Here is a 22,802-nt window from a genome sequence, read left to right as displayed (position 1 = left end):
GTACCACTCCCAGCATCCCTGATTACTGATCTTATTGGCTAAGGCTAGTGGGAACTGTCATCCAAAACATCTGAACTTCTCTTTTATTTGTTTGTTTGTTTAAAAGTTCATCCAGTTCTCATCATTAAAAACAACCCCAAAGCAAAAAAAAGCAATTAAAAACCGTTTCCAGTGCATTGAAAACCATTAAAACAAGAGCAATTCAGTAAAAGCCTGTAAAAGTAGCTGCTTAAAGTTATAAACAGTTTAAAAACTATAAAAGAGAACAGGACTACACTGAATCAGGTCAAAAGGCACAGCAGGTGCTTAGTCAAAAGACAACTCTTTCTGTATCCAGTTCCTATACGCTGAGTAAGAAGTCATGACTAAAGGCATCCTGAAGTTGAGAAGTCTTTACTATGAGTTAGGGGTATCAGAAACTGCCCAGCAAATAAATATGTCAGTTCAAAAATATGTGGATAAGGGCTGATAACCAGTTAAAAATAAAATATATCTTTAAAAACTCTAACTCAGTCTGCTTGTATATGATAAAAAAATACTTGATTGCACAATGCTGATCCTAAACATATATAAAATAAAAATAGTACCATGAGGTCATGTTCCTTCCCAAGGCTGGTTTACCCAGAAGAATTAAATTCTTCCTGGTTTGTATTCTGAATAACTGCAGTCAAGAGGCAAGAAACCTAGATGGGAGAAGGGAATTAAGGTGAAGGAGAAATTAAGGTGAAGGAGAGTTATCCTAAAAAGCAAGGAACAGGCAGGGAAATAGAAGTCTAGCAGTTTACAACTCTAACTTCATTTAACTATACTCCCAAGAGACCAAATTAAAGCTCTATTTTCTTGAATTCACTTAGAAGGAAGAAAAATCAGCAAATAGGTTTTTTTAGAAAAAACATTCTCTCTCTCTCTCTCGATGTCACTCCCAATTAAGCATGGGCTATTTTCCCCAAAAGACAGATTCTGACAAAATTTTCCCTGTATTCTAAACTGGAAGTCAAACCATGGATTATACAGTCCACTGTTTATCTTATAAAAGCCTGCATAATCGGCATTGACCCATGGCACCTCATGAGCTATACTCTATTTGGTTGGCCAATTATGATGTGTCCCAGTTATCTCCTTTAACGTAAAGGTTATCTATAATTTTAGCATATTTTAACCTGAAACATATGTGTTCTTCGGGCACTTATCTCAGCTGCAATGTAGTCCAGAAGTATGATGAAGCAGCCTGTTTTACTCTGAACAAGGAACCCTCCAATGACCTGCAGCCTCGTTAATTTCCCACGTTTCCATTAAACCCAAATAGATCTCTTACTCTTTCTCAGCCCAACCTACCTCACAAGAGTTGTTGTTGTGAGGAAACTCAGGTGGAAAGAGTGCTATATATGATATCTTGAGCTCCTGGGCTAATGCAAGATATAAATCTAAGAAATAAAATTTGGTTGGGTGTGGAGGGAGTTCAGATCAGGGATGGGACAGCCATAGGGTCTGCAGAAAGATGGAGAGATGTGAAAGTACAACAGTACTTACCATTGCTTTATAATAACAAAGTAAGGGCAAAAATATAATCAAATGAGGCCTTAAATAAATTCAAAAGCACCTGAGAATGAGACAAAAAGTCTTCCCCAAACTGTGATGTCCTATAGATGCATTGGGGCTACCTACATGAGAATTTTCAGAGTTGCACTCTCAATATACACAAGTACAAATGCATTCTGTGTCCATGGGAATGTTTTCTCACTGATGATACGCATCATTGTGAGAGCCATTTTCCCAACTTTTTAAAGGTGGTAATAAGTATTACAAAAGATTCCAATACCCATGATAAAATTGCTTGAAATCTAAATGTAGATACAACAACAGAACCTCACATCATCCAATGAATGCCTCTGTGGATACTATCTGATCAACAAGCAGAAGAGTAAAAATGTCAGAGATGAACAACAGCAAAGAGAAAGGACCATGATGTCCCTGTTGGCTCTGGGCTTGATGACCATTACGTGTTTTTTCACTTCTGCTCTGCGTTTTGACAGGTACAGCCTTTTACATCATTAAAGGGTTTTGTGGGTTTTTGGCTTGTTTGCTTCCATGCCTTAGTATGGTACTCAAACTTTGACTTTCTGTTCTAAAGTGCAAAGGTGTTTCGTGTGAAACCTCAAAATGAAAACCAAGTAAGCTTCATGAAATCCTTGGCAAGCCTTATACAGGTGAGAAAAATTTGCAGCTCAGATGCTTTGTGCCCCTTTATCTTAAGGAATTTTGTAAAAAGCATACTTATTCAAAAATATATTAATGTTTTCCACTTACTAAAGCATTATGTATGTGTGTGTGTGTGCATACAGAAACCTCTATATATACATACAGTACAGATTATTTGCCTAATGGAAGAGAATGAATTGTTTTGGACGCTTCCAATTTTTTTTTATATTCAAAGGATTGTTAAAATGCCAGCATATATCCACAATAGAAGTTTAATTAAAGCAGGAATGGCTCCCTTATACACAATATATCACAGAGCAAGGCAGATTTAGACATCTGGAATATGGTTTTTAGGACTCAAAGAGAAACTAACAACAATTACTAATGTTTAACACACAGTTTAAATATCTAAACTGTGGTTAGTGGTTGGGGATACAAATGGAAGGGAGGATATATCAATAAAAAGTTTTTTTTCTTTTTTCAGTATGTTTTTTATTCAAATGTAGCAGAGGTTTTTTGGTATCATCTTGCTTTTTAAACTTTCTTTGTATTTCAATATTTGCTTTTTTGTACTTTCTTTGTATTTACAAATATGGATAAAGGAAAAAGGAAAAAAAGAATACCTAGTAAACCCAGTTAAAAAAACTGTCCTTTATTCCAAAGCCTTTGTGGTACTTTGCAGTATCCTTCTTATTAACCTTGCAAGCTTTTCTTTTTTGGAACAGAGATTTTATTCATCATACATTGTAAACATCTAGATGATGCAACAGAAAAATTCTGGCCCAGAAATTTAAAATCTCAATAAGATAATTTCTAAAATCAGAGAAACAGGAGAAGACTATGTAACATAGTGGATCTTACTGTTATCCACTGAATGTTACCTCTCATTTTAGTTAAGGGTGGTGAAACACATATTTTCATAATGAGCATTAATAAATATACTTGAGAAGTCTACCTGAAAATGATTGTGAAAAATGAAGATGCAAACATTAGCAATTGCCCATATGAATATCCTCACAATTTCCTGTGGGTTTCTCTCTCTCTCTCTCTCTCTCCCCCCGCTCCTCTCCCTTATACAGTCCTTAAGAGAATTAAATTTATGAGAATTTAAAATTCTCATAAATTTAGAATTAAAATAATGAGAATTAAATTTATGCCACAGTGGCATGAAAATCCAATTTGAAAGATTCACATTGTCTTAAATAAAGTCTCTTTCAAGTTTAGTTCGATTCCCGGTGATTTCATGGACATGCGGTTTTCTTGGCAGCAGTATAAATGTGGTTTCACTTTGACTTATGCTGGGGTGTTTTTATTTATTTAGAAAACTTACATGGCTGCCTATTTTATACCTGATTATCCTAGGCAGCTCACTGGCCAGTCCAGTTAACAGCCCTGATAGTCTTTAAAGGTCTCCCATCCAAGTACTAAACAGGCTTGACCCTGCTTAACTTCCCAGCCCAGGCAATATCAGCCACACAGTTCCATCTGCTGAGACTCTGTTTTCATTCACATACACAAACTTTTCCCAGCCTAATACGGCTTTTGTAAATCACAAGGGGAAAATGTTCAAAACTTATAAAATGATCTAGTGTATGTAATAAGAAAATAGGTGTTTGGCTTCAGATCTTTTCCATGCTCTTTTAATAGCTCAGTAAATCCTGATTTTACTTCTGTCCAAATAATGCTTTGTAAGTAGAATATAAACATGACCAAAAAGCCTTGACATTTTCATGGGCTTTCTTTCATCATGTCTTATTGCCTGTGTACAATCTGGATTTTAGGGGGAAAAAAATTCTTTGCAACTCAAGGTCTTTAGCATGTAATGTGAAATGAGAACCAAATAAGAGAAACCAAAAAGTCCAAATATATCATCCCAATTTAATTGCATTGCATAAAGATTCTCTCTATCTTTTTTCATTACCAAGGGCTGGATCTGTGGCAGAACTTGGCCACAGAATCTATTTTCAAAACAAGGTTTCCTTCCAAGAAATACACAAAAAATATAAGGCTGTTTGGAAAGTTCTCTTCCTGGTTTAATTTAACTATTAACTGTCATTAGGAATCTGAGCTGATTCGCAGAGGGACTGAAGAAGCTGTAATCTCTAAGCCGCTTATTGCCGCAACCCATTTTATGATCCACAGAAGCCTTCAACAGCACTGGTTTTTAGCTTTCCATCATGGTAAAACTGCAGTAGAATGAAAATAAACTCCAGAAAATACCAGCCATGTCCATGAGCATGACATGATGTGACCCAACCACTTTGCAGCTCCATGCCAACTCCTAGCCATTGGCCTTCCATGAAATCTCCCATGGATCCAATGAGATCCTCTGGCATTTTACTCCAGACACCCAGATTCTGCCCAAACTACTGTTAAGTGGGCAGATTGCACAGCAGATAATAAAGGATCCAAACAGCAAGCTTTAAAAGACATTTCCTTGGTAAAGGCAACTTTGTCTGGCATAACAGGGCTCATAATAAACATGCATACCAGCATAGAATAAGCAGGTTTAAAAAAAAATGGGGGGGGGGAGTTGTACCCTCTGTATTTCTGATATAATGCTGCCATCTAATGGTCTTACTAGTGTATAGGATTTTCCACCATAACCATTGCATACTCCAGCAGTTACCACCTCTCACCAGACTCATGCTAAGTTATTAATGTTTATTTCTTCTTGCACTGTCCCCCAACTTCACAGGTGGGGAAAGAGAATGCTAGGATGGAAATGTCTTTTTTGAAACTCTGCCCACTTTTAGCTCTGGTCCTGCCTATGTTAGGCTCTGATATGTTTAACACTGGAAAATGGACTCAAATAGGTTTCAGCTGACTTTACAATGAAAAGGTATCCCAAACCTGCATATAGTAGGTTGTCATAGTTCGATTTTTTATTGTTTAATTAAAACATTATTTACATGAAGGAGAGTTTGTCTTAGATGCAAAACCAAAACATGACTGGATTAAACAAGAAATGAAGACTTTCAATTTCATTCTTATAATTGCAGTCAAGAAGAGAAAAGGAAGCAAGTGCGCCTGAAACCTATCCAGGTTTTTCATCACAGTGCTAGGGATCTTTGAGCATTTTGTTGGATCTGCGCTTTTAAGTATTGCACTCTGATTCCCAATCCAGGGAGTAATAGATCAGAATGAAGTTCTTTGGTTTTCTATTTCTAAAAATGTGGCTTTCAGAATGTAAACAAAAAATTAAATGTATATTTTACAGTGAGCTATATTTTTAAAATATAATAACATATAATTGAATTTTCGTGCTGTTTTAGCAGACAGATGCCCAAAAAAGGACACAATGAATTTATATAAAACTAAAATTGATTAGTATGTGGTCGCTAGGAGTAGAAAATGAATTGATGGCACATAATCAATCAAAATTTATTAGAAATAGATTTACCTTTCTATCTTCTCAAAGCATTCAACTATGACTTGTCATTGCATATGAACTTGTTTATGTCTTCACACCTCTCCATATCAGATAAGAGCTTTGCTTATTTAAGAAATGAATTATTTCCCCAAATTCAGCCTAAGCTTACACCAATCAATTAATATTTCTGAATATTTACACAAATCTGAATTTAGTTCTACTCTCAGAAATAGATCTGAAGAGAAATAAACTTCCCAAGAAGCAGCAGTTCTTTTGGACATAACTTTAATTTCCATGTTGACCTCAGTAACAAGTCTTTTTGCATTTCTTTCTACGCAGATGGATTTTTGGTACCCAGATTCGGCACTGCATATAGTCAGACAGATGGAAGTGGATTTCCATGTCAGTGCTGAACAAAGTAATACTGTTGAGAGTCTCTTGAAGCAGAATGGCATACATTACAAGTAGGTTAAACCTAGCTATTTCTCAGGTCTGTGACTACACACCTTTGAAATTGTGTAGAGATTGCACATGTGACATGTGTATAAAAGATACATTTATGTATCAGTGTTTCAATTAATTAATTCTCCCTTATTACAAGATGGTGCTCTTGGCTGGGAATTCTAAAATTTCTTCTTCACTGTAGCACCCTGGCTGAAAAAAGCAACTCTCCTGGATTGTGCAAAAAATTCATTCCCAGATAAAGTGGAGCAGGGCTGCAGGGCTAACATGCAAATTTCCCTGTGAAGTCAACATGACGTTTATCTGAAAAGAAGACTGGCTTTTTAAAAAATAATAATTTATCTTTAAGATAAATTGGCCTGCTCTAACAAATATGAATGACTAAAATAACACTGAAAGCAATGGAATACCTTTGTCACATCTAGGCCTGTTGCCAATTTGTGGATTAGTTAATTTATGTTGGATGGGCCCTATGATTCTGAAATTCAAGGTTGTACAAAATCTGTAAACCGTATAAATTATAGTGCATGTTAAATGAATATATATTGAATCAATGTAAAATAAATAAAAGTTTATAGGCAACATTTTTGCTAGAGGGAGTGGATTTGTCTGAATGCATGGGATTTCTTGCTGTTTTTCATTGTTTTCTTTATTGTTTTTACTTGATTTAAGCCGCCCAAAGTCATTTTGGAATCAAGTGGCCTCTAAATCTCAGAAATAAAATTAGCCCAGAGAGAGTATAATTTTCTTGTTATTTTTATCATGTAGAATATTATTTCAAAATCTACAAGAAGACATTGAAAATCAACTTGATGGTGACAAGAATCTTTCCCACGGATACAGCTACGTAAAATATAATGAATGGGATGAGGTACAGGACCTATGTGATACTCTAAAAAGGAAGTATTCTTCAGCAGAAAGAATACCCATTTATTGGAGAGACTCTGGTCCATTTTTACTTGTTTGTAACTGTATTTGACTTTGCCACTTGGGTGTACATGCATCCTGTGAAGCATAAAAGGTGCAGCTGGTGGCTAAAACCAGGCCTAGTTTAGACTATCACCTAATTGGAAAGGATTCCATCAAATATACATACAAACATTTTTCACACTGGATGGGACATGCATGTTTTTAGTACTTGACACATTTCAGAGGTGTAACCATGCAAGGAGTAAGCTACAGCCACAACTACATGAACTGAGGAATTAGTCCTGTAAGATTATCATCCCATTGTCCAGTGTTCTTCAAAAGGGGTGCCAATGTTTTTACAGTTTCTATTCTACTGCATTTAGCAGAAGCTTCATCTAAAGCCGTGTTTTTCAAACTTGGCAACTTGTGTGTTGCCAAGTTTTGGCAACCAACTTGTGTGTTGCCAAGTTGTGTGGACTTCAGCTCCCAGAATTCCCCAGCCAGCATGGGAATACATGGGAATTCTGGGAGTTTACAGCATATTTCTATGCTGTAAAAAGTATTACTTACAAATTTCTATAGATAAACCTGCTGTTAAAGATCAGACCAGGCATATTTTCTGATCTTAGCAACTTAAATGGATGACTGGAAGCCAGTGAAGATGGCATCCTTCAGCAGATGCTAGATTAGTCTTCCTTATTTCAATGCCCCTCAGCTGCATTAAGGCCACAGTTCCCCAAATTTTAGCCAGTATATTGGGAATTTGAAGAGTTGTAGTACCACAAACCTGGAAGACATTAGTATGGGGAAGGCTGTGGTAACAGGTATGGGATCAGTTGTTATTTAATGGCCTGGTACTACATACCTTATCTACAGTCAGAAAATCATCTTACTGAACTTGTAGGAACACAGCTGCATTAATCTACGGTACCAAAAAAAAACAACCCCCAAAAACAGGAGTCTGGCAGCACATTGTCCAATTAAAATAATGTATTTAATGGCATAAAAATTCATGAGCTGTAGGTCCCTTCATCAGATACTTTTCAAGCAACTCTTGTTATTCTTTTATCCAGATTTCTGACTGGACTGCCAGAATTGCAAAAAGGAACTCAACACTGGTTTCCCGTTTCCAGATTGGAAACACTTTTGAGAATCGACCCATATTCCTTCTTCAGGTATGAAAACCTTTTCAGGAAAATAAGCAAAGAACAGCTGAAACTGTGGTGAAAAACTCACCCTACCATCTGGAGAGGATTCAGACAAATGTTTTATTAGTTCCAAAGATGGCAGGTTATAGTGAGTCACTGGTTTCTTGGATTCAGATGAGCCAACAGCAAGAGCCTCAAAGTTACACTGAACTTATATAGGATGTTGATCAAACATAGTTCAGCCTTGCACGTACACTAGCAGAAGATCCCAAATGCCAAAAGAATTTCTTTACAGCTAATAAGGAGACAAGATAACCAGAAAGGAAGAAGTGGGTATCCTTCATGGCTTGAAAACATTACAGACCCATTCTTTAAAGGCTACATAGAAGCTTTGATATGACTTACGCCAAAGCTTTAATTGTTACTAGAAGAGAGATAAGGAAATGCCTTGAATCTACTGCCTTCTCTATAGATTAATTCTATAATAAATTAATCACTAACAGGCACAAATTAGCACAGTAAAGAAAATTCCATTCTTGAAGTGCTACAAGAGAGATATAGCAAAATACATATATGTAATAATGTATTTGTATTAGTAGGCATAATTGATTCAATCTGAGTTCTTCTTCCAGCTCTCCACAAGATGAAGTTACACATCATGCGAAGCAACCATGCAATTTGTTCAGTTTTAGTTTAGTATATTGCATTAGTCCAGCCGCTGTGGTTAGCAAATCATGGCTGGCTTATGGCCAAGAACACAAGGGTATAACTTTTTTCTGAACTGAGGACCAAACAAAAACTCCATACTTCATTACCTGTATATTTTACATATTTATATTTTACATAGCAGATGGGATCAGGATGAATAGTGAGTGTTGTCAAGACAAAAATTTAATTTGTATTCATTTCATTTACAACACATATCACCTAAATTAATTAAATGTAAGCAATACAATTTTTCCATGCATATAAGAACAGTCCTTTTTTGTCACAATGAACATCACAACTCAGCAACTTTTGGAGGAGCTCTTAAGTCTCACAAACAAGACTTTCAGGGCCACTTCAAGTTATGCATCTTTGGCTTATTATGTTGTTTTGCACAATAGAATAAGCATGATGTGACAACGCAATGATACATAGTTAAATATGAAGATTGCAGAATGGAGTGGATGCATCTGAAGGGAAAGTTTTGTATTGAAGTGTACTTTCTTAAAACTTTTTTTTTTAACTTTGGAAAATGTTTTCAAAGCAGATTGGAAAGAAGAGTGGAGAGGGAAAGGCCATCTTCATGGATTGTGGTATTCACGCACGAGAGTGGATTTCTCCTGCCTTTTGTCAGTGGTTTGTGAAAGAGGTTAATTAACAAATATTCCTTTTTTCTTAAATTTGTTACAGTAGCCTTCCCCTAACTGATGCTCTGCAAATGTGTTGAACTAAATTCCTAATATCCCTAGCCAGCAAATACTCCTTCGTGACTATCCTTGCGTGCTACAGATGAGTTGGTAACTCCAAAAATCAAAGTCCTTGTATCCCACTAAACAAACAGGAATGTGAATCACATTTCTGTATTCTCAGAGAAGCCCATGGTGATTAATATGAAAAATAGATTCTATGAAGTATATAGTATGATGAAGAATGCTGCAATTTTAGGTACACTTCAGTTGTGAGTCCAACTGAGCCTAACTTTTGAGTATATAGGATCACAGAGTAATCTACTTTTTTTAAAAAAAGTATTCTTTTTCTAAATTAATCATCAGGCCATCAGAACCTATGGAAAGGACAGCAACATGACATACATATTGGATAATATGAATTTCTACATCGTTCCTGTAGTCAATATAGATGGCTATATCTGGAGCTGGACTCAGGTACTGACCATACTTTTTAACAGCAGAATCTACATCTAGCACTTAAGCTACATTCCTATGATCCTTGGGGCAGCATTCCATGGTGTATGCAATACCATCAATTAAAGATCAACTTTATTTGTGGGAGGAAAAAAAAAGCATACATCAGAAATCCCCTCTCTCTTGCCTGCTGTTTCAAAGGCTGACAATCCATAATTTCACAAAGCATCAGGGGAGGGGGGGACAGGTTTGAAAATCTGTTAGATCTTAAGTCCTGCTGGCCTTCTGACACATTTTGAATGGCCTAGATCAGTAGATCTCCAGTTTTGTGTTGTATATCAGGCATGGGCACCTGTGACCCTAGAGCTTCATAGGACCCTTGTCCTATGTTATAACTTTGGAGACCACTTTGACTATGAATGCAGAATTTTCTGCCATTCTGAAGTGAGGAGTACATCAAAGTGAAACATCCTTTGATGATATTTCAATTCTGAATAGAATAGAAATTTTGCATACTAAAAAAACATGTTCAGTGTATTTATTTGATCAAAAGTAGAACAGACCACTGAAATGTTTTGAAAAAAAGTTAGTTATAACTAATCCATCCCATTCATTTCTGTAAACTACTCTGTGTCTATATCCAATCCAACTGGAGGCATCACCTTACATTCTCTGATAAGAATAGAAGAAGCTGTTTAAAGCAAAAAAAAAAAAAATGAGTAGAAGGCAGAAATGGTTGCAAATATCTCTACTGCAAGGCACAGATAAACATAACCTAAAATATATATAACAAATTACAATAGATCAAAAGTTATCAGACATATCAATAATATTATCAATATACATTAATAATAATAATACCTTCATAAAACTATAACATAACTCCAGGCCACCAGATTCATCTCAATTCGATATCTCTTTTCAATTATATTTATTTGTTGCAGATCTTTCTAATTAACTTAACCAGCTTCTACCCAAAATCAAAGAGACTATGAAGAAAAAAAATCATATGCAGCGGCACGGGCAGTTATGGGTGTTCCTAGAAGGACAGATGTTACACCTCTGCTCCGTAAGCTGCATTGGTTGCTGGTTTGTTCTGGGTGCAATTCAAGGTGCTGGTTTTGACTTTTTAAGCCCTACATGGCATGGGATCAGGTTATCTGAGGGACTGCCTCTCCCCAATTACTTCTACCTGTCACATCAGGTCCAGCAGGAGAGGCATGTTGCAGGCCCGTCTGCTAAGGACTTCCCAGGAGATGAGCATTTGCTGCTGTGGTGCCTGCCCTCTGGAACATCATCTCCCCTGGGGTGAGATTAGCCCCAACCCTTATGGCCTTTCAGAAAGCCCTCAAAATATGTGCTTTTCATCAGGCCTGGAGATCCCCTGACAGCAGACAGCTTGTACATTGGTTGCACCGCATATGACATAACCCTCTCACAATCTTGTTTTTATTTATTTTGATGGTTTAATTGTTCTAGTTATCTTTTATATTCAATTTTAATGGTTGGTTTTGTTGTATGCTGCCCAGAGTCACCTCGTGTGAGATGGGTGGCCACATACTGTAAATCTGATGATAGATAATAGATGATAGACAGACAGGCAGACAGACATACACACACATATTTCTTCAGGACTCTAAAAAAGAATGCATGAAGGTTGGGGGTAGGGGGACTATTGATTGGATCTTGGGTCTTGGCCTGTTTAATGTCCCTGGCATTAATGAGAAAAGTCTGCAAAGAATTTGCAGTGAAGCAAATCTAAATGCACTTATTTCACTGAATGTAGTTATAGTTATCAAGCCACAGAATGTTTCTATCAATATGAAATTAGTAGTGAAGGACAGGAATGGATGCTCATTAAGATCAATGACCCACTAAATGAAAATGTGTGAAGAAACAATTATTGGGAGTATACTTTAATGAATTAGTTGTACTGCCATGAATGAAACTTATCAAGATATCTAACCATCTCAGATACCAACCTTGTAAGGATGGATCCTGCTAAGGCAAGAACCAGACTGACTTTAAGGCCACTAAGGACTGCATCAAAAAGCAATTAATTCAGAAGGGCAAAATTAAGGCATCTTTTGATTTAAACCCTCTTGAACATATAAAAGCTCCTGATATTTTTTAATGCAGTGGGATATCAATTGTTCTATATGTCTTATTTGGGGTTTGAAATACTAGTCAAGCCATGTCTATGAACTTTCTGCCAAGCCAAGGTCAAAAGTCAAGATGAGTTGTGAAATATTGGAGATCACTCTTGTCAGGGCAGCTTGACAGAACCAAAGTTTGGATGGGGCTTTTTCCATCTGTGGGGTCCTCATCAGGGATAGTTGCCTAATGGATCAGAGGATGCCTCACTTCTCCTTGCCTGCATTCTTTTACAGAACACCTGAATAAACCTTTTATCTAAACAGCATAGCAAGGAGTTACAGTAAGCAACTCCTTACTGTACCGTAAAAGTCCTTTCTTCTGATAGTCTGATTCTCTTACTGTAAGCAAGAGAATCAGGCTATCAAAAGAAAGCTCACTGAACTCACTGCCCTCTTTTTAATTATACTGTTTTTCTGCAGTGAGCACTATAGCCAAATTAATGCAGTCCACTCATAATTAGTATAAACAAACAAAAAAGTACAGCAATGTCTACGGGTCAGATGGAGGTCCCTAATGATTTTTGTCAAGCAGGATCGCTTCTGGAGAAAGAATCGTTCCAATACATCCCAGAGTAACTGCATTGGTGTTGACATCAATAGGAACTTTGATATTGCATGGGGCAGTAAGTAGACTTTGTAACTCAATCTGTACCTACATGTTATTAGTTTTCATGTGACTAATCCAGAGGGTGTTTCAGTAAAATTACTTAGATTGCTACTAGATTTTTGAAGTAAATAAAAAAGGGTTGGGTTGAAAATAGCATATTTAATGAACTTAGGAGCTAAGACTGAGGAAAAATCATGGATCTTGCTATGCTTCATTTTCATTATCAGCAAAAATATAAGCAATGTTCTTTAAAATATTTTGTAGATGGTATCTTACCACAGTTGTACTTTCTCGTATGATAAACAGCCAGTTTTATGTTGGAGATAAAAAGATATAAGAACGGGCCTTCATTTTTGTTACTCTCATAATGTAGTACATACATTTTGGATAGAAATCTTCACAGAAATAGGACTGATAACAAAAGCACAATATTAAGCAAATACTACAAGTGAAACTTCTAAATATATTTAGTGTGGAGAACAAATTGTAAACAGTCAAACATTAATTCTTTGCTCTTAATAGCAGTAAGACAAGTTATAAGACAACATTGGAAGTATATAAGGGGTTAGGGTTAGGGTCATGGTAGAGTTCTGGGCCTTGGTCTTTATGGAAAAGATAAGCTTATAAACTAAAATCATTAAAAAAAAGATGACAGAGAAAGCTTATTTTATGCAGATAGGAATGACTGTCTCAAGTATAAAATACCCCCCATCTAAAGAATTTAGAAGCTTTGAGGAAAATGAAATGTTATAAAATGTCATCTCCTCTGTTTTACTATGTAACTGAAATGTCTATAACCATACCAAGCCCTAAGACAGTGTTGTCCAAACTTGGCCACTTTAAGATGAGTGGACTTCAACTCCCAGAATTCGCCAGCCAGCATGGCTGGCTGGGGAATTCTGGGAGTTGAAGTCCACTCATCTTAAAGTGGCCAAGTTTGGACAACACTGCCCTAAGGGATGAAAGAAACCCTTTTAATATTTGTTACCGTAGCACCAGGCCTAGAAAGGTTGCTCCAGTGTTTACACTCATTTCGTAATTGCTGTGAGAAACAAAGAACTCTGGTCTTTTATTCTTCCATTTTAGCTTATATATCTAGAATAGGGAAAGTAGCTCATATGTCACATGTCACTCACATGATTCCACTGTACACTCCCCAGATTCCTATTGCAGTTTGTCACCCCAAATTAGTGATATAACTTGCCACCAAAACTGTAGTGTCAGGCTTCCAATTAAGTGGGGGGGGGGAATCCTTTATTTTATTTTATTTTATTTTGTTTATTTTTCCATGCTTTTTTCTTGGATGTGTTTGTGTTGTTGTTTTTTTAATCTTTTCTGGCTGATGAAGATAGTGTTTTATTTTTATACTACACTCATTATTTATCTGGATACCAGCTGCATTTTCTAAAAAAGTCTTTTACCTCCACTGATATAGGGCATCAAATATCAATTACTAGAACTCCTTGAAGACTAAAAATCCACATTTAAAAAAGCATCGTTTCATATTGAAGCATTACTGTACATAATGACTAAGCACTATAAAATGCATGTATATGTATGTGCACACACAGAGATAAGCCTCTATCTGTTATATATGTAATAATGTATGGAAATTGTATCCTATTCAGTTGCCATGTCTTAAAATACTTTCAAGTGTTCTAATAAAATATTTCCAAGTGTAATATTTTAGTATAATATTTAAACTACCTCTAGAGTGTAATCCTATGGACATTTACTGGAAGTAATCCCTACTGAATACATTGGGACTTACTTTTGAATAAACTTGCAAAAAATTGCGCAGGCAAACCCTAAGAGTTATTTGAACAAATTTCAATAGTTCTGTTTATGTAGTGGTATGTGCGAAAGACTTTGGGAGACCTTGGGAGACAGGGCCAAGAGACACTGCCTAGGAAATGGTCAGATAAGAGACTACATAGCCCGCAACTGGATAGCAGGAAAGGCAAGAGGCTCAGAAGGGACCCTCCCTAGTTTCTTGGGCTATAAAGGAGATGGCGGGAGAATTGTACTTTCAGACTTGCAAGATTCGGTTAATGTAGCTTTACAATAAAGTAGAATTAGCGCATCTGGTTATGTTTCCTATATGGTCTACCTAGTAAGGCCGGCAGTTTATTATCTATTAATCAAATTAACATGCTAAGTCATATCTTCATCAGCGCAGGTCGGCAGAAAATGTTTTGATTCAAGGCAAGCAAACAAACCTTTTTCACTATTCTCTTTGCTAGCCAGGATCAACTTAAATGTGTAATAAACTGAAATTAAAGTGTCTTTCCACCAACAGCTGTTGATGCTTCCAAAAATCCCTGTGAAGAAATATACTGTGGATCTGCACCAGAATCTGAACCAGAAACTAAAGCAGTTGCATCATTCATCCGTAGCCACCTTTCTTCGATCAAGGCCTATCTGACCATGCATTCTTACTCTCAGATGATATTGTTTCCTTTTGGTTATACCTATGAGAAAACAGCTAATTATAATGAACTGGTACGAAGGCATTGCAGTTGTCCCATTTGCTAACATTCCTAATCTGATTCAATCTGCTTTGTGCTCAGACAACTCATCTCTTTAGTTATCTTGAGATGGAACCCTATCATTGTCTTTTTCACACATCTATCAAAGAGATGCACATCCAGAGATCCTAGGACTGCATGTGGTTTCTCATCCCTACCAAACATTAACACCAAATTGTTAAATTTAATGTGATGAAGGAGTATTTTTAAATGAATGGCAAGTAGTTATATGAACATAATTTTAATTACATAACATTAAATTAAATCAAGGTTGCTTTTTCTCCTGCCCCTCACCTACTACAGTGGTACCTTGGGTTACGAACGCCTCTGCTTACGAACTTTTTGGGTTGCGACCAGCTCCAGCTGCAAAAATTTACCTTGGTTTGCGAACTCTGCCTCGGGGTACAAACCAGATCCGCAGCCATTTTCCGCCATGACACGTGGTCCGCGGCCATTTTCCGCCCGTGCCACGTGGTCCGCGGCCATTTTTCCGCCCGTGCCACGTGGTCCATGGCCGTTTTTCCGCCCTGCTGCGCGGTCCACGGCCGTTTTTCTGCCCTGCCGCACGGTCCGCGGCCGTTTTTCCGCCCTGCCACGTGGTCCACGGCCGTTTTTCTGCCCTTGACGCGTGGTCCGCGGACGCTGGAATGGATTAACGGTAATTACATTGAACCTTATGGGAAAATTTGCTTTGGGTTGCGAACAAATCGGGTTGTGACCAGAGTCACGGAACGGATTAAATTCGTAACCCGAGGTACCACTGTAATTCAAAAAATGTGCACAAAAATGTGTGCTTTAGGAAAAATGCCTTCAAATATGCATTTTATAATAGAAAAATGTGCTTGCAAGAAGTTCACACCAGGAACATTAGAACTGCACATTTCTAGAACAAGCTAAAATTAAAACAATTCATATGAATATTTGTGTGAACTTTTTCTTGCTGAATTCATAAGCAGTGGAAATGAAAAGAATATGAGGTCAATAAGATGAGAAACTCAATGAAACAGAATTGTGGTAAGCAAAAATCATCCAGGTATGATAGATTCTGTGGCTAAAAAAAAATACAGAAAGCTTACTTTTAAAATATATGTATTTTGCTCCAACTGATGCTGGTCTCTTCTTTGTTTGATACTAGAATGAACTTGCGAAAACAGCTGCCAAAGCTATAGCCAGCCTATATGGTAAAGTGTACAAGTACGGGACATCAGCATCTACCATCTGTATGTATTTTACATATCCTTATAAAAACATATTACATCATTTTATAAGTAATGCAGGATAGTGTTAGGGCTTTCTTCCTATGTGTGGAAGAGAAAACTGTAGGATGGAGATGTAGCACTTACAGGTAGTCCTCAGTTAATGACCACTCATTCAGCGACCTTTCAAAGTTACAACAGTGATAAAGAAGGAAACTTACGGCTGGTCCTCGAAGTTGCAGCCATCACAGCACCCCCATGTCATGTGATTGCTATCTGGAACCTTCACTGCCAGCTTCCAACAAACAAAGTCAATGGGGATGCCAGCAGGAAGTTGCAAGTTGCAATCACATGACATTGCACTTAATGACCACATGCAATTCACTTAATGACCACAACCAGAACTGCCAGAACTGCCATCGTAAGTCATCATGATCATGATTTTTCACTTTATGACCACATCCTTTAGCAACAGAGTTCCCAGTCTCAATTATGGTTGTTTACTGAGGACTAACTGTACTGTCTACAATATAATATATTTTTTCAAGGAACTGTTGAGAGTTCACATATCCCCATAAACTAAGCACAATCTATCTTGTAACTTGTATTATGTGTGATTCAAGCCACTAAAATAGGAAGAGGACCCAGAGGCTCAATCAAAAAACCACATGAATAAGTCAGTTGCAACAAAGGTAGCCTGAAAAGACTTCATGTGTGACATTTTGTGAGGGTAGTGTATATGGAATGCAGAGGTGAAACACAGATCAAGACAGTCAAAATAGATTTGGATGAAAATTGAGATAACCAGTGGAAGCATGAAATTTCAGGTGTTTAAATGGAGTACTAAGAGGGGGAGGACAGATCAAAGGGATTAATATTAGATCACTCCCACACTGTTGAGTTCAGGAATGAATTTATTTGTTTCTCTCCCTTTAGAGAAGAACCAGGCAACTGAACCATAAAATTCCTTTTCTTGGAAATGAATTATAGGTTCCTATAGCATTCTACATAAACTGTTTTTCCATCTAGACCAATTTTTATTCCTGTGGCCAGTGGCAGCTATCCAGGTTGTCAGAGAGCTTTCATAACTTTTGATACCTGATCCTATTTTAAAAATGGAAGTATCTAATCTTAAACATGCAACTTTACTTGTGGACTCTGCAACTGAACAACAGTCTCCTCCTCTTACAGTTATTCAAATACCAGTATCTTATCTTCATTTTTATTATTCTATTTTTCTTTCCCTCTTTTTTTTCCTGCCATGTTTCCTGTCATTCCATTTGTTGTGCCTTGCTTTACAGATCCTTCCTCCGGTTGTTCTGATGACTGGGCATTCAAGCAGGGGATCAAATACTCCTTCACCTTTGAGCTTCGTGATAAGGGCAAACATGGATTTCTTCTGCCTGAATCCCAGATCAAGCCAACTTGTCAAGAGATAATGCTAGCAGTCAAGTTAATGGCCAGTTACATCCTCAACAAGGCTTTATAATTTGGACTAGTGCTTTTGGATGCATTACTTATTACTGTACTTTGGAAAGAAATCATCATTTATTGCATGAGAAAGATTTGTTTTAAATATGAAACCTCTTTGGGATCTGTGTTCCCAGGCCAAGGCAAAGAAGGCATTTCAGCTTCTTCAGTTTCTGAAGATTATGTAAACTATAGTCTCACAAATAGTGTTCCTGCAAACTTCTAATTATGAGAGAGCATAGGGACATTCCAGGAAAGAGATCATGTCTTTATACTTACCTTCAACATCTTTACAAATTCTGAGTTAAGGGAAATATATGGTTTCAGTTATTGAAAGATGTACCAGTTAAGACAACTTGAGTTAAGTTTGTTATGGTATATATTTTCTTTAAGCATTAAATAGAAAAATAATGGGATTTTGTTTTGTTTTTGTGATTGTTTTGAAAGGAAATCAAAGGGAACACCAAGTTCCTCATTAGAAATCAAAATGAAGTGAGGCAACAATATAATTCTTTGTAAGATGCACACAGCCAAATAATATTGTGGCACCTTGTGCATCACTTAAATTGAGTGGATATTTTACAACCGCAAATCACAGCTAAAGAGAAAGAAACCAGGACTGGACCATGTTGCACTGAATCAGATGTATAGCCCTTTCTTTTAACACTATGATAAGGCTGAAAACTGATCCTTCTACCTAAGCTTTTCTTTAAGTTGGAGGAAGTTCCACTAGTGTAAATCAGAGTTTTTCTCATAATGCAAATAACATTTCCCAGAGGTGATTTTCATTGTCAACATGTCATGAGGGGAAAAGATTAAACTCATCTTCCCAAATTTCTGTTGTTTCAATAATGGTTCTCCTTCGCATGAGAGCTATTTGCAAGTGTAAAAACAGTCACACCAAATTAACATTATTTAGAATTATTGCAGCTGTCTGCTACATTAAGCCATAATGTAGTTTGCTTCATTGTGACTTAGTGTGTGGGGGAGTCCAGCCAATCATCCCTTATTCAAGAAAACTGGTTAAGCAATTCATGACTTATTATGATGTGCGAATCCGGCCACTGAATTGAAAACAGTTTGGCTCTCAAAGATGCAAGTGGCAGAAAGAACAGAGGCTTTTTGCAGTCCCCAAGCGTCTGAGCATACGATGCTGTTTCAGAGGAATTCAGTTATGCATAAGTTATGTTTTGCATTATCCTGGAACGTTGGTTCCAGGAAAAGATACAGATACAGAAGCTTGAATCCTACCAATTAAAATACCCAGATGGCTGTAAAGTAAAACTAGCTGTCTGTGTGTTTTCTCCATTGGTTAAATTATAAAAAAACTCATGTACTCATAGAGTTGTACCTACTCAGTAGAGGAACCAAATTAAAGCATCACAGACAGATGACTGCCTATCCTCTGCCTGAATGTATTCAGTGAAGGAAAGCCTGCCAGCTCTTTGGTTAACTCATTCCATTGCCAAACTGCTCTTATTGTTATAATTTTGTTTTTTAACATTCAGTTGGAATCTACCTTCCTGCGACTTAAATCCATTCTGTGTTCTTATCATGAAACAAGAGAGAATAGGTCTTAATCTTCTTTTATGTGATACCTTTCAGGTATTTGAAGTATTTTATCATATCCCCTTCAGCTGTCTTTTTTCAGACCCAGCTCTTTTTATCTCTCTTTATACAATTTAATGTTATGGTCTCTTGATCATCTTCCTTGCCATTATCTGAACCTGTCCCAATTTCTCTGAATTCATTTTAAAGTGAGGTATCCAGAACTGAACACCATACTTGAGATGAGATCTGACCTCAGCAAAATAAAATAAAATTATTACTTTCTGCAGTTTAGAAATTATGCTTCTGTTGATGTAATCTAAAAATGGAATTGTATATAAGGTCTTTATAAGAAATCAACTGATTTAAAGCATTGATCCCTTGTTTAGCCCAAGCATTCTATTAAAAAAATCTTCCCCAGTATTTTCAAATTAGGTTATGTTACAAAGTCAATTTCTCCTGTGATTCAGGATCAAAATGTTACTGATTACCTATTAATGACCAAATGCGCCTGGCAGCTTTCAAGGCTGGGAATGAAGATTTAATATAGAGTGGTACCTCGGTTCACAAAGTTAATCCATTCCACGATTCTGGTTGCGAGCTGAATTGGTCGCAAACTGAATCAAATTTCCCCATAAGGTTCAATGTAAATCAGGTTAATCCGTTCTGAACCATATGTATTTTTTTTTTAACCACAAAAATATGAAACAAAGTACAGTACAGTACGGTATGAAGAGAGAGAACGCTAACCTTGCTTGAGGCGACTTCTGGCGTGGAGGACAGGAAGGCGGGTGGGGAGGCGATTATTGTTTGGAGGGAGAGTCCCCCTCCATAAGGACATCGGGGAGATCTCCTTCAGGGGTTTCCTCTCTTCTTTGTCTCTTAGCTGCAGGCTCAGTTTTGGCAAAAAATCTGTCTAATGTCACTTGTTTTTTCCTGCACCGCATAACCCTCCGGAAATGAGAGAACACATTATTGTTCATCAGATTCAACACTCTGTTCTTTACAGTTATGTTGGGGTGGTGCTTCTCAAAGAAATCCTAGCACTCATTCCATTTTTCCATAATGGATTTTATCACATCACTGCTAACCTCCTCCCTGTCTTCCTCTTCCTCAGTGGAATGCTCAACAAGTACCTTCTGCTGCTCACTCTGGAGTTCAGCAAGTTCTTCCGTGGTCAGCTCCTCCTTATGGTCCTCAACAAGCTCCTCTATGTCTGCACCATCGATGTCCAAACCCATACTCTTGCAGATGGACACAATCTCCTCCACTACCTCTGCATCAGACCCTTCAAAGTCACGTTCAGTGACACATTCTGGCCACAGTTTCCTCCAAGCTGAGTTTAAGGTCCGGTACCTGACATCTTCCCAGGCTTTGTCAGTGAGGTTGATGCAGTGGAAGACATTGAAATGTTTCTTCCAGAATTCTTTCAGAGTCAAGGATATCTCTTCAGTGACATTAAAACACCTGGTGAAGAGCGCCTTTGTGTACAGCTTCTTGAAGTTGCAGATCACTTGCTGGTCCATGGGCTGCAGAAGAGGTGTTGTGTTGGGGGGGAGGAATTTGACCTTTATGAAGTTATACTCAGTGTCCATATCATCCACCAAGGCTGGAGGGTGTGTCAGACCATTGTCCATCAGAAGAAGGGACCTTTCAGGCAGTTGGTTGTCAGAAAGATATTTTTTAATGGTGGGTGTGAACACCTCGTGCAGCCATTCCATGAACAATTGCCTTGTGACCCAAGCTTTCGCATTGGCCCTCCACATGACAGGCAGTCTGGCCTTGTTCACATTCTGTTCCTTGAATGCACGAGGGGTCTGGGAATGGTACACCAGTAGTGGCTTAATCTTCAGCTCGGCACTTGCGTTCGCACACAGCAAAAGGGTCAATCTGTCCTTCATGGGCTTGTGCCCCGGCAGTGCTTTTTCCTCCTGCATGATATAGGTTCTGTTCAGCATCTTCTTCCAGAAGAGCCGTTTCATCACAGTTGAACAGTTGTTGAGCGACGTATCCTTCTGCCTTCATGAATTCCTCAAATTCTTTCTTGTAGGCTTCTGCAGCAGCCTTGTCAGAACTGGAAGCCTCACCATGTCTTGTCACACTGTGGATGCCACTTCTCTTGCGGAATTTATCAAACCACCCTCTACTGGCTTTAAATTCTTCACTTGTTGCACTTGTAGAGGGTTTTTTTTGCAGTAAATCACTGTGCAATTTCCTGGCTTTTTCACAGATCATAGCTTCACTAACGCAATCATCTGCCAGCTGTTTCTCATTCAACCACACTAACAAATGTTTTTTCACCTCTTCCAGCACTTGTGTCCTCTGCTTGGTTAACATCGTTACTCCTTTTGCCACATCAGTTCCTTTGGTGGCATCTTTATTCTTCAAAATAGTTGAGACAGTCAACTTCGCCATCTTGTACTCCGAGGCCAGATCAGTCACACGAATACCACACTCATGCTTTTCTACAATTTCCTTCTTCAATTCAATGGTTATTTTCTTCAAAACCTTCTTCTTACCATTCTTGCTCTGCACTTTCTTGTTACCTTCATTATTGCTCTGCACATTCTTGTCACCTTCATTCAAAGCTCTGCACTTTCTTTTTACCACCATGCTTGCTCTGCACTTTCTTTGGAGCCATGCTGGATGTACTGTATGTGCTAAAAAGCATACCAAAAAGCTTCACAGCAAGTGTCTGTCTGCAACCGCAATCTCGCCTAGAGGAGGCCACGACCATGTGTCAGAGCAGGGAAGATGGCCACGGGTCATGTTCGTCACCCAATGCGGAGTTCGCAAACAGAAGCAAAATTTTGCGAACGCTGCTGTTCACGAACCGAATTGTTCATGAACAGAAGCATTCGTGAACCAAGGTATTACTGTACCTATTTAATATACATAGACCCTAAAACTTGCTATGATTTCAGAGGTATTACACACTTACTGTCCAAACAGACCCAAAAAAGGGAATATTCATGAAAGTTGTCATGGACCTGATAAGTCTTAAAAATTGTTCTGTCACATCCCTGATCCATGCTTTTGCCAGACAGCACACTTCACAAGCCAAAGAAACTGGTCAGCATCAGTTCTCAAAGCTGTGATTTACCAACTACCATGACTCTTTTGTCTTCTTATAAACCACAGTTGCATCCTTTGTCTTTTGAAGCTGCTCCAACATCTTTCTCATTTTACATTGTCTCTTTTTTCCCCCTGAATCCTCAGATTATTGTCAAATTTTGCAGGGTTGTAATTCACAACATGGTTTTGAGATAGGCACATGAGATCTCTTCAATGAAATTTAAAGGTCATAAAATTCAAATCTTCCACAATCTTATACCTGCTGCAATCTCTTTGAGGAAGGA

General features: G+C 37.7%; 1 protein-coding gene across 1 annotated transcript; it reads left to right on the top strand.

The window, feature by feature from the left end:
* Window positions 1-1,856: 1,856 nt before the first annotated feature.
* Window positions 1,857-20,237, top strand: LOC103063807 (carboxypeptidase B-like). The gene is made up of 11 exons (XM_007428324.3): window positions 1,857-2,033; window positions 2,132-2,207; window positions 5,912-6,036; window positions 6,803-6,905; window positions 8,017-8,118; window positions 9,344-9,445; window positions 9,849-9,959; window positions 12,627-12,717; window positions 15,001-15,203; window positions 16,365-16,449; window positions 17,727-20,237. Exons 1-11 carry the CDS (start codon window positions 1,963-1,965, stop codon window positions 17,912-17,914), a joined length of 1,257 nt encoding a protein of 418 aa, XP_007428386.2. The 5' UTR covers window positions 1,857-1,962; the 3' UTR covers window positions 17,915-20,237.
* Window positions 20,238-22,802: the final 2,565 nt, after the last annotated feature.

Source organism: Python bivittatus, unplaced genomic scaffold (genome assembly GCF_059951505.1).
Source record: "Python bivittatus isolate LINGU-HERP-01145 unplaced genomic scaffold, Pbiv_v1 ctg000980_np1212, whole genome shotgun sequence".
NCBI lineage: Eukaryota > Metazoa > Chordata > Lepidosauria > Squamata > Pythonidae > Python > Python bivittatus.
Note: the sequence above shows the minus strand (reverse complement) of the source record. Positions and strands in the feature narration are given on the sequence as shown.